Source organism: Kogia breviceps, chromosome 10 (genome assembly GCF_026419965.1).
Source record: "Kogia breviceps isolate mKogBre1 chromosome 10, mKogBre1 haplotype 1, whole genome shotgun sequence".
NCBI lineage: Eukaryota > Metazoa > Chordata > Mammalia > Artiodactyla > Physeteridae > Kogia > Kogia breviceps.
This window is the reverse complement of record NC_081319.1, coordinates 38,179,239-38,190,770: the sequence shown is the minus strand read 5'-3', so window position 1 is coordinate 38,190,770 and position 11,532 is coordinate 38,179,239. Positions and strand designations below refer to the sequence as shown.

General features: G+C 55.8%; 2 protein-coding genes across 5 annotated transcripts in view; one reads left to right on the top strand and one right to left on the bottom strand.

Annotated features, from left to right (window-relative positions):
* MAPKAPK3 (MAPK activated protein kinase 3) overlaps nucleotides 1-11,532 on the top strand; it is a 60,378-nt gene that overhangs the window by 123 nt on the left and 48,723 nt on the right. For 2 of the 4 annotated variants that reach the window (XM_067044075.1, XM_067044080.1), the window contains 2 exons: nucleotides 5,846-5,996; nucleotides 6,314-6,476. The exons of 1 other annotated variant lie outside the window; for it this stretch is intronic. The gene's annotated coding sequence lies outside the window, so the exon portion shown is untranslated. Of the gene's footprint in view, nucleotides 1-5,845; nucleotides 5,997-6,313; nucleotides 6,477-11,532 lie in introns of those variants that run through there. One more of the 4 variants, XM_067044071.1, reaches the window with a different exon arrangement.
* On the bottom strand, nucleotides 5,694-10,950 carry CISH (cytokine inducible SH2 containing protein). The gene is made up of 3 exons (XM_059075306.2): nucleotides 10,645-10,950; nucleotides 7,619-7,839; nucleotides 5,694-7,301 (listed from the first exon to the last, which is right to left on the bottom strand). The coding sequence occupies exons 1-3, from the start codon at nucleotides 10,662-10,664 to the stop codon at nucleotides 6,778-6,780; spliced, it is 765 nt and encodes a 254-aa protein (XP_058931289.1). The 5' UTR covers nucleotides 10,665-10,950; the 3' UTR covers nucleotides 5,694-6,777.

Here is an 11,532-nt window from a genome sequence, read left to right as displayed (position 1 = left end):
AGAGGACATTCCAGGATGAATGATATCCTGGTATGTGGAGGGCTGTTTGGAGGGAAGCAGAATGAAATGGCTTGTTGGCAGTTTGGGAATCCATGTCTTGGAGCCTGGGGTAAAGGCACAGGCAAGATATGAGGGGAGCCTGTGAATATCACTAAATGAGGAAGGTAGGACAAGTTTGGGTTTGCAAGCCCCTCACTCTGGAGATGGTGGTAGGGCTGAGGGGGCCAGTGAGGAGGCCATCAGGATGGTTCAGTCAGGTTAGTGAGTGATGGTAAGGCTAGATATGGGCAAGGCAGCCATGGGGAGCAGCAGGAGAGCAGCTTGAGAAGGACCAGGGGCAAGGTAGACGGACATGGAGATCAACAGGTGGTGGCTGCATGTGGGGGTTGTGGAGGCATGATGGGGGGAGAGTGGAGGCATGTCTGGGGGACAGTGAAGAGTCCAGGTCTGGACAGGGGGAGTCTGGAGGGCCTTGAACCAGGCTGTCCATGTTCCTAGTCAGAAGGCAGCAGACTCAAAGTTCAAGAGTTCTAGGATGAGGGGGACAGGCCCTGGCCTGGGATTCAAAGCCCTGGGCTCCAGCCCCATATGGCCACTTCCTCTCTGGGTGACTGTGGACAATCTACCCTCACTCTCTGAGTCTCAGGCTTGCAGCTTTGAAATGGGACAGACCCAGAGGTGCTACCCAGCTCACCTCCCTCACCCGTGACTCACCTCTGAGGGCACAGACCACCGAGGGCGTGGAAAGTAACAGGCCTGAGGGAGACCCATCCCCCAGGTGTGGGCAAGCGTAGCAGATGGCCTAGTCTCTACTGGAGCTGCAAGGGAAGTTGCTGGAAAGTTAGGCTGGTCTAGCCTCCACCCCAGCCCATGCAGAGACCAGACAAAGGGTCTATTCACCACGACTGGAACCCAAGGCCTTTGTTGGCAAATGACGCCTGAAGGTGAAGGGCTGGGCTGGCAGGGCAGCATCAAAGCTGGTGGGGTGAGGGGCTGCTTATAGCTCCAGGGAGTTCCAGCCAGCTCCCCTGCAGCTCCCATGGGTACCTCAGGGGACATCAACACCTGTCCAGGGACTTCCCTGGTGGTCCAGTGGTAGAGAATTCGCCTTCCAATGCAGGGGACATGGGTTTGATCCCTGGTTGGGGAACTAAGATCCCACGCGCCATGGGGCAAATAAGCCCCCATGCCACAACTACTGAGTCTGCGTGCCTCAACTAGAGAGCCCACGTGCTGCAACTACAGAGCCCATGCACTCTGGATCCTAAGTGCCACAACTACAGAGCCCACGTGCCCTGGAGCCTGCGCTCCATATCTAGAGAGAAGCCTGTGAGCTGCAACGAAGAGCCCGCGTGCCGCAATGATGATCCCACATGCTGCAGTTAAGACCCAACACAGCCAAAAAAAACCCTGCCCTGCCCACCTCTCAAATGGGATTAATACAAGGGACAAGGAATAGTTACAGTGACAGCTGCAGCAGCTGCCAGGTTGAACCCTCTCAGGCTCTCCTCAGTATCAACTTATAAATCCTTCTGGGCCCCCCATGTCCCTTCTGAGAGACATGCTGTCACTCTCCCCATTTCATAGCTAAGTAATCTTCTGAGGTTCAGTGAGGTTGAGGGAAACAGCCCCCCCAAAACCAAGTATACAGCACATAATCCAGATTGGAGGGGATGTGGGGGTAAAACCAGGGTTGGAGGGACATGCTAGCCAGGAATAAACCTCCAGGGACCTCCTGTCTTAAGTATCAGATGTGGGAGCCCCAGCCTGCTGCCCCAGAGTGACCATTGGAATGGCCCCTTGGGTGGCTGGCTGTGCAGCCTGCCTAAGCTGGGGAGGGGGCCCCATACCCTGCAGTTGGGGTGGGGAGGACACCTTCACCAAGAGAGGCTGTTGAATTTCTGGCAAAGCTCCAACCTTCTTTATATTAAAACTGGTCTAACAGGTTGGTATGAAAGGGCTGCCCAGGCCTGCACAGGCTCCACTTCTCCTGAAGAAAAAGGGCCTTTGTGAGGCCCCAGAATCCTCCTGCCTTCTTAATTAGGACTTATTTCAGGCTCTTGGCTCCTCTGTTTCATTGTGGAGCTGTGCTGGGCGGGAGGGTTCCCATCTGAGAGTGGAGCCAGCCTGGCCATGTCCCCAGACCTATTCAGACCCATGTTCGCCCTTGATCCAGCAAGATTTGCTCAGTTGGCAGATTAGAAGCTGGGCCCAGGTGCAGAGACTCTGATGGTTCAGGGCGCGTTAGGACACTCAGTGATCACGGGTGAAGCCTCCCAGCAAGACCTCTCATTGATTGACAAGAGAAACCTGAATGGCCTAGTGGCATCTCTGTCCCAGAATTTTTCCAGAGGGGCATCGTGAGTCCGAGGATGGACACTACGTAGGATCAATCTGCAAACTCACTTCCCCGTGGCCTGACAGAATCCTCTAGGGCAGTCCCCAGCCCCCCTCCTCCAAAAAGCCTTTCTGAATTGCCTGGCCTTCTACATGTCCCCAGTGCCTTGTGAGGGCCAAGGCCTTAGCATGCCAGCCCCTGGGAGGCAGAGCAGAGCAGTCATTTATACAAATGAGGTCTTGAGTCAGGGTTTGAACCCCGGCTCTGCCCCTCACAAGTTGTGTGACCCTGAAAAAGCCACCACCTCTCTCTGAGTCTTACCTCTTCTGCTGTAAATGGGGACAACCTCTGCTGGTGTGCAAGACTGCAGTGAGAACTTAATGGGGCACGAACCCCACCCAGGATCACCTCGCCTCCTCTGCTCTCCACCACACCCTACTCCTCCATATCCCATACCTCTCAAACTCCTTTCTGGCCTCTGGCCCCCAGGCCCTTGTGGGGCCATCCCCCCGCAGCTGACAGTTCACTCCTTAGAACTGAGCATTGGATCATAGCTTGTCCCTGCTAAACACTGAAGGGGCGCTCCACCGCACCAGAGCACAATCCATATGTACCCTCTGCCCTCTCCACCTGCCCTCTGTCTCCTCAGCCCTCCTGGGCAGCCAGCCATCTTCTGGTCACACCAGGTTTGTTCCTGCCTCAGGGCCATTGCACTAGAGCTCCTTCCACCTGGGATGTCCTCCTCTAAGTTGTCTGCATAGCCAGTGCCTGCTCTTTGCTCGGGTGTCCAGTCTCAGTGCCACCCTGCTCCAGAGCATTCCCTGACCCTCTCATCTGCAGCAGTGTCCTCACACCCAAAGCACTTTCTTCCCCGCCTCCTGCTTTGCTTTCATTTCACTCTCAAAACTCATCCTGAGTGCCCATTTGTTTACTTGTTTATTATCTCTCGCCCACCAGCCCATCAGTCCCACAAGGATGGGGAGTGTGTCCATCTTATTCCCTGCTGTGTCCCCAGGGCCCAGATGGAGTCTGGCCCAGTTTGTGCCCAAAGAGCACGTGTGCTGGTAAAGGACTTAATCGGTAAAGGGTTACCATCAGTTTTTGTTTTTATGTTGTGCAGGGTCCTGTGCATCCTCCAGTCAGCTCCTCTCTTCCTCCTCAGTCAGTGCTGGTAGGTGTGCTCCTTTCACCAGCCCAGACCCACCCAGGGGTGATTGCAGTGACCAGAGGATTTTCAGCATCTGTTAGGCTGGATCTCTGACTTGGGTCTGAGGCCCGATGACTTGCTCTCCACTGATCCTGTTCTAAGTAGGCGTCACTCACTCCCTTGGTAGGGAAACATGAAAATAAAATTGAAGCAGATTGGGACTTCCCTGGCGGTCCAGTGGTTAAGACTCCGTCCTTCCAAGGCAGGGGCTGTGGGTTTGATCCCTAGTTGGGGAACTAAGATCCCACATGCTGCGCAGTGCAGCCAAAAAAAAAAAAAAAAGATTGAAGCAGAAAAGTATCAGGGGTCAGAAGTAGCTGGTAGCCCCTCCTCAGGCAAGAGCTGGACCCTGGCTTGGGCTGAGGCGACGGGGAATGGGATAGGACCCTTTTGGTCAGGCCAGTGGCTCCAGAGACCTTAGCAGGCAGGAACGTGAGGGGATAAAACCAGCATCCAAGAAAACTCACCTGAAAGCTGCCCCCCCTCCCCAGCTGCCTGTCCTCGCCACCTCATGTAGCAGTGCAGGGGCAGGTGGGCAGTCAGGACCCCTCAGGCTTAGCTCTGCTCTGTGCCTCACCTCCTCAGCCAGTCCCTTGCCCCCTCTGGGCCTTAGTTTCCTCATCTGTGAAATATGGGTAATATTTAGACCTACTCCCAGGGTTGTGGTGAGCATTACATGAGGTGCAAAGCCCTTGTCTGTTGCCAGCACCCAGTGGGCACCCTGAGACGTGTCCCCTCTGTGGACAATGATGGGCTTCCTCCTGCTCCAGCACTTTCTGTCTGGGTCATGGCACCAGGTGGGGAAGAGCCTGCCTTTGGCCCCTCTGTATCTGCTACCCACCCACTGGGTGACTCAGATCTCGGGGTGGAGCAGACAGAGGGGTCGTCACCTCAGGTATTTTCGGAGTCATTAAGGGGCTGGGATCCAGGCTGAAGTAATGAGGAACTGCAGACATCCCTGGCAGGGCCATGGTGACCTGGAGGAGGTGTTTGTTGGGCCCTGCAGCCAGCAACGGAGAGGGCACCAGGCGGGACACGTGGGCCTGGGCACCACTCCGATAAAGACAGCCCTCACCCACTTCTTGCTCACTCTCACCCAACATCAGCTCCGTTCTTTCCCACAATTATCTCCATGCCCCCAAGGTTCTGTGCCTCCATAGTTCTTGATTTTTATCCTTTCCTGCCTCCTCCTTGTCATCAACATGTCACTCCTCACACCTTCCTGCCTTCAATCTGCCGACATTTGCCTCTTCGAATCTGCAGCTTTTAATTGTCTAAGGGCTAAGAAGATAGAAAGGTTAGAACTGTTTCTAAAATAAGGGTTAAAGGCTATGAATGAGGTTCACAGGAGCCTTCCTGTGAGGTACTCAAGTAAAGGTGCAGAAAATTTCAGGACATAGTGGGATTCCAGGTGCTGAAGTGCTCCAAAGGCAGACCATCAGATAATGGAGAGCGTTTTCATTTTAATTGCTTTTTCACCTACTTCTGATATGCAGGACCCTGAGTGAGAGAGTCCCCAAACCCCAATCAGCCTAGACCAGAGCCCCATTAGCCCTATCCCAGGCCAGACCCTGCCAGCTTACTGGCCACTATCCACAACTCAACTGTTCCACCCCACTGCACAGAGCGACCCTTCCCCAGGCCTCCTTGTGGTCAGGAATATAAGCTTCCCAGTCACACCCTGGTGCCTTTGCATGCCCTGTACCTTCTCCTTGGAATGACTGGCCCTGACTTTTCTGATTGTTGGTCTCCTCATCTCAAAAGACGCTGCCCCCAGGAGTAGTCCACAGTCCCCATCCCCCTAGTATTCTCCACTTTCAATCTTTAATTGACATCACCTGTTTACACATCTCTCAGATCTGGTGCTCCTCTGCCACCACCCCCTACCTGACACTGAGCAGTGACCCTGCAGGCAATCCAACTGGCCTTCATCTCCTGCATCCCACCCTCCAAGGGGAAAAGAAGGAATGAGTGGAGAAAGGCTTCTCGCTATCCCCTCCACTCTTTACTGGGTGCCCTAGCAGGGCCTGCTCTGCCACACAGGTCTCTGGGCCTCTACTGACCCAGATGTAAAGTGGGGGATAATGATAGTAAGATCAAAGGGGACAAAATGTGTACAACTCAAAAGAGGCCCCACTGAGGGCTCCATAAGTGGAAGGTACAATTTTATTGTCATTACAGAAAAATCAGTGAAAAAAAAAAAAGACTACCAAACTGTGGGTTTTTTTTTTTTTTTTTAGAAATAATTATTTTATAAAGTCTTATCAGATATGTATTTTCTTTCCCTCTTTCATGTGCAGGCACCTTTCTGGGCAGGAAGCAGACCCAGCAGAGGTGGAGTGGCAGCCCTCAAACTACCATGCCCCTCCCTGACACGGCACCCACACTCATGCAGGGCCTGTGCCCCAGTGAGACCAGCTCTGTGCAGACAGGGCTCTGCCCTGCAAGGGGGTGAGTGGCAGGCTCTGCAAGGCGCTAACACTTTGGCTCCCTTTTCTTGTTTTTTCACCCATCCTCCCAAAACAGGGCTGGAGGCAGAAGAGGGTGGACACCTTCACAGGTGGGTGGGTCAGCGCCAGGACATCCAGGACTGCCTTGGATCCAGCAACACATCTCAGGATGAGGCTCTCAGCCAGAAGGAACCAGAGAAGCTGAGGCAGGGCTGGGGTCTCTGGAGCACTCAGGGCTCAGGCAGAGAGAGGTGGGGTTGGCTCTCCAACCCAAGGAGAATAAATAAATAAATACTATATAACTGTGCCATCCCCCAGCCTGGCCTGCTTCCACACCAGGGGACTGTCACTGTCAACCTCAGTTCCTCTGGCTGCCATCCCCCCTGAGACAGAGCCTGGCTGAAAGGAGGGGGCCTGCCCCACCCTGTGGACTGAGAAACCTGGGCCGGCCAAGTCTACGCAGTTCAGGAGGCCACAGCAGGTGAGTGGGGGCCTGGGCCCAGCCCACAGGGTGAGACGAGGTCCTGCCAGTCCCCTCTTCTGTCACATGGCCCATCAGAATGGAGCCACATGGGAGCTGGGGGCACTGACCTCCAAGTCACATGACACTTCTCCCTACCCCTCACCCCCAGACTTGTTCCTGCAGACCCTTCCTGGTCCAGCTGCCAGATGCATGTGGCACCAGGATGACTGGAGGAGTGATAGTGGGAGCCCAAGTCCAGCTGGAGCCGGTGTCCCCTCCAGGGTCTGTCTGGGTGAGGCTAGGCGGTTGCTTGGCTGGGTCAGAGCTGGAAGGGGTACTGTCGGAGGTAGTCAGCCATGCGCCGGGGTAGTGGCAGGCAGTCCACATCGGCCACCAGACGGTTGATGACGAGGCGGCACAGGTGCTGCAGGCTTCGGGTGCTGCTTTTGCGCACAAAGGGCTGCACCAGTTTTAGGTGTACAGCAGTAGCAGGCAGTGCTGGGTCACCAGGTGCATCCTCCTTAGGGGTAGGCAGGGCTGGGGTGGTTGCAAGGTCAGGACTGTCACTTCGGGTATCTGCAGCACAGGAGGCCACATAGTGCTGCACAAGGCTGACCACATCTGGGAAGGCCAGGATGCGCGGCCTGGACAGGCAGTTGGAGTCCAGGCGGAAGCTGGAGTCGGCGTACTCAATGCGCACGTTGGTGGGGCCACGGGTGGTTTTGACCGACAATGTGAACAGGTAGCTGGGGTGGGTGCTGTCACGTACTAGGAATGTGCCCTCTGGCATCTTCTGCAGGTGTTGCCGGGCCTCACTGGCCGTAATGGAACCCCAATACCAGCCTAGGCAAGTGGAGAGGGGGCTTAGAGACTGGGCACAGTGGAAATTAGTTGGGTGCACCAACCCAGGGCAAGGCAGGGCTCAGCCTCTCTCTTCACACCTCCCTGGGGAGTGCTGTACCCCTTCTCTCCCATCAGACTCTTCTGGCCAGAGCCATGCCTCTCAAATTAGACACAACAGGCAGAGCTAAACTTTCCCCATCAGACTTATCAGACTCTTCTGGCCAGAGCCATGCCTCTCAAATTAGACACAACAGGCAGAGCTAAACTTTCCCCATCAGACTTCCAGGACAAGTCCTGCCTGCCTCCCTCAGACTCACCAGATTCCCGAAGGTACGAGAAAGTCTTGGCTATGCACAGCAGATCTTCTTCGGGGTCCAGCACCTTGGGCTCACCCTCTGGCTGGTCTGGGGACTCCTCTGCTGCTTCCTCCAGGAAGGCGCCAGCAGGTAAAGGCTGCATAGCTGGTTCGGGCAGCTCCAGGGACTGGGCCCACAAGGGCCGCTGCCCGATCTGCTCCACAGCCAGCAAAGGACAAGGTCTAGAAAGAGGTGGATGCACAGTGAGTGGAGGTCCTGTGCTCTCCCTATTTCCACAGATCCCCTCTGCCCCAGACTGGCAATGTGACCTCTGGCCAGTCCATCTCACTATGAGCCCCAGTTTCCCCTCTGCCAACCCATGGGCTCAATGAGACCAGTACCCCACCTCCCACTTGTCATCACAAAAGGCCCCTTGATTACTTCCCCTACGTATGAACCCTCTTCTGAAAGAGACTTCTCCACCCTCCTGCATTTATTAAACAGTAATTACAATCATCCCTCAGTATCCGTGGGGGATTGGTTCCGGGAGCCCCTGTGGATACGAAAATTTGTGGATGCTCAAGTTCCTTATATGAATGGCATAGTACAGTGACTACTTTGGGCCTTCCATATCCATGGGTTTCGCATCTGCAGATACGAAGGGCCAACTGTAATCTCTCTTTCTATTTTGCACCAACCAAATACACTTCATTCTCTATAGGCATCTCTCACTCACAGTGGCCAGTTGGTGTTCTCACCACACTGATAGGATTCAGTACAAAGAGGCTTCACAGTGGTGCCCTCCTGGCAGTGGTGGGCCAATTAAATGGCACTGGTCCTGGTTGAGCTGAGGGATTGGTCACATGCTACCTCCCCATAGATAGGAGTATCTGTCAGAGGGACCTAGGTCCACACTGGCCAGGGCTTAGAGGCTGGAATAATCTCCCCAAACAGGTCAGACACACATCCTGTTCTCTCCTCCTCCCAGCTGAGGGTATAGGGTAGACAGTGGCCTCTAAAGGCACTGAGAAGTCCCACCTCCCATAAATACGAACTCCCATCAAAGGGCAGGGTACTCATCCACATTCCAGATCCTACCCTGACAAGCCTGCCCTATGAGGCACTATGATCTTATGCAAACACTGTTCTTCACTAGATGTCAGTTTACCCTCCTCCTCAATGAGAGGTCCTATCAGCCCAGACCCTGAGGGGTTCGGCCACACCATATTTTCAGATGGCTAGAGCTGGGTTGCTGAACTGGCCCCAATCTGAGCAGTAGCTTCCCTTTAGGGGAAGCCCACCCAGCATGCTGATCCTGGGGCTTCCTGGGAGTGAAGGGCATGGTCCTGGTTCCCAAGGAAGAGACTGCTGGTCCTCTCCCACTCATCACAAAATAAATCCTCGGGTCTTGGGTCTGGTTCTCTGCTGGGCCTCAAGACACCAAATAATGAAACCCTGGGCCCTACCCTAAAGGAGAACTCATAACCCCGAAGTCATAAAAGCAAAGAATGTTAGGGAGAAGTCAGGGTCTGCCTGTTCCTGAGCTGTCTGCCAGGCTAAAGGAAGGAGTAGTGGGGAAGGCACCGCAGGCAGAGATGATGGCATGGGTAAACACTGACAAGTACTGCTTACGAGGCAGGAAGAGGTGGGCAGGAACCGGCGGCAGGAGTCAGGCAGAGGAAACAGATCTGACAGTGTAAGTTATACAGTGTAGGTTATAGGTGACTCTTATATAAGATTTTAACAAATCAGGGGCCCATGACCACTCAAGAGAAGAAGGGGCCATAAGACCGCAGCATACCACAGCCTGCTAATACTTTTCCACCCCTACCCTGGCTGTACTATGGGAGCTCTGGAATCCCTGTTGGGGAGCTAGAGGCTGAGTTTCAAGGAACTGGCTGATGGCCTATCTGCTGGGACCCAGAGCTCAGCTCAGGCCCAGGAGCCTTCTAGGAGTATGGGAAGTGTCATTGTCATGGCAGTGGCTGTTATGTTCCAGGTGTGGGTGGCTAGTATGTGTGTGTGCCTGCTGTGGAGCCCAGCCTGTGAGTTCTGGGCTGGGCCAATGAGGCAAACTCAGCCCTGAGGGGGGATCCCTCAGCAAAGCTGACAACCCATACCTACAATTGGGAATCCCTGCGCCCTATCTCAGGAGGGCACCAGCTGGTCTGTGGCTGTGTGTGTGTGTGTGTGTGTGTGTGTGTGTGTGTAGGTGTTAAAAATCTTGCTTTCCCTGCTGTGGAGCACCCATTCACATCTTCTTTCATTCTCCCTGGAACTTTCTGAGCTTCTGACAGATCAGTTTGGAGAGCATCAGACCCTTGGTTGAAGGGGATCCTGAGGCTCTGGCCAGAAGGAATGTGCCAAGAATGCTCAGCTGAGGCCAAGACTCTCTCTTATCAGTCCCCACCCTACTCCCACATTTTGGGAAACTTGGAGAAGGGAGGCAGGAGCCAAGGTCCTTCTCACATTGGGATCCCATTTTGGGCTGAGAGGAGGGCTGAGGACTTGTGGGGGTGCCTCAGGCAGGACTGGGCCAAACCTAGGCTCTCCCAACAGCTGCTTGTTCAGCAGGTGCCAACCAGGGGAGAGGCAAGGATCTCAGGCTGGCTTCCCAAGAACAGCCTAATTGCTAGCCGAGGCAGGAGAGTAGATGACAGGACAGAGAAGGGCAGGGGCTGGCCCAAGGTCACAGTAGGCTGTTGGGCCGGCAGCCTAGGATATAGCGGTCCGGGGCCCAGAACGTCTGGGCAGGTGAGCCACGCCTTGGAGGACGCGCTGCCTGAGGCGTCTACCTTCTCCAGCCAGAACCCACGCTTAGCCCACCCTGTTTCTCCTGTCGCCAGCCGACCCCCAGTTTCCCTACCCACAGTGCCAGTAGAGGTGGTGACGATGTTGTTACCCCTCCCTGTTGTTTCTCTCGAGGTCTTTCCGCGCTCGATCATTTCCGACCGGTCAAGCCCTCTTAATGCTCGGCAGCTAGCACGAGGCCAGTACTCTGCCGCGTGCCGGCGCAGAGCTGGGCGGGGGCGGAGAGCCGCGCTTACCCCTGAACGCAGACGACCATGTCCCGGCAGCGGCAGCGGCTGCTCCGGAGCTGGGGCTCGGCCTGACGGCAGCTGCTGAAGGGAGCTAGTGGGCGCGGGTCGCGCTCGCAAGGAAGGATCCCGGGGCGCACGGGCGGCGGGCCGGGACTGAGGGGTGGCGGCGCGGGCGGGCCGTGAGGGCTCGTGGGGCGGGCCGGGAGGGCGGGGCGAGCAGCCTAATCTTTTGTCCTCTGTGTCCCAGCCCTTCCCGGAAGCGACGTCTTCCTAGAACCGCCGGCTGTGCGGTCGGGCGGGGAGGGGTGCAGGCGAGGGAGTCGGTTCCCTGGTCTGCGGCCGACGGCTGCTAAAGGAAACACCTTTGACAGATTTCCAAGAACTTTCCAGGAAAATGGGGCGGGGCCCCGCGCGCCGACCAATCGCAGCGCAGGAGGTGGAGCCGAGTGGTCACGCAGGGCCAATTACAGCGCTTGGACCCGAGGCTGACGTGACCAAGCCAGGTTGAGAGTGACCTAGAGAACATTAGGGAAAGTCCAGGTTGAAGAGGGCTAGGGAGGGGCAGGTGCTCTACCTACCCGAGCCCAGATTTCTTTCGGGCACTCCGCTTCGTTGGGGACAGGCCCCCTTATCTCTCTGTAGAACCGGTGGCAGCACGAGGGCGCGGTCATCGGCCTGTCCGCCCAGCTAGCGGCTCCTCCAAGGCGGTCTGTCTGGTGTGCAGGGGCCCCCTGTAGGCTGCACTTGGACCCCTGGACTCTGGGGAGGTGGGTGGCAAGGGGTGTGGTCTGGAGAGGGACGTTAGGGGAGGGAAGGGGTACAGAGGGAGTACTCAGATAATAGCGGCTTCACGGGGGTCAAGCCTGCGGCCACCACAGCCAAGAGGATCCAGGC

Excerpts from the sequence above, each read along its gene's own strand:
- CISH (XM_059075306.2), bottom strand. The coding sequence starts at position 10,664 with ATGGTCGTCTGCGTTCAGGG. Across the intron at positions 7,840-10,644 it reads ATGGTCGTCTGCGTTCAGGG|ACCTTGTCCTTTGCTGGCTG; the intron begins GTAAGCGCGGCT and ends ACCTCTTTCTAG. Across the intron at positions 7,302-7,618 it reads CTCGTACCTTCGGGAATCTG|GCTGGTATTGGGGTTCCATT; the intron begins GTGAGTCTGAGG and ends CCACTTGCCTAG.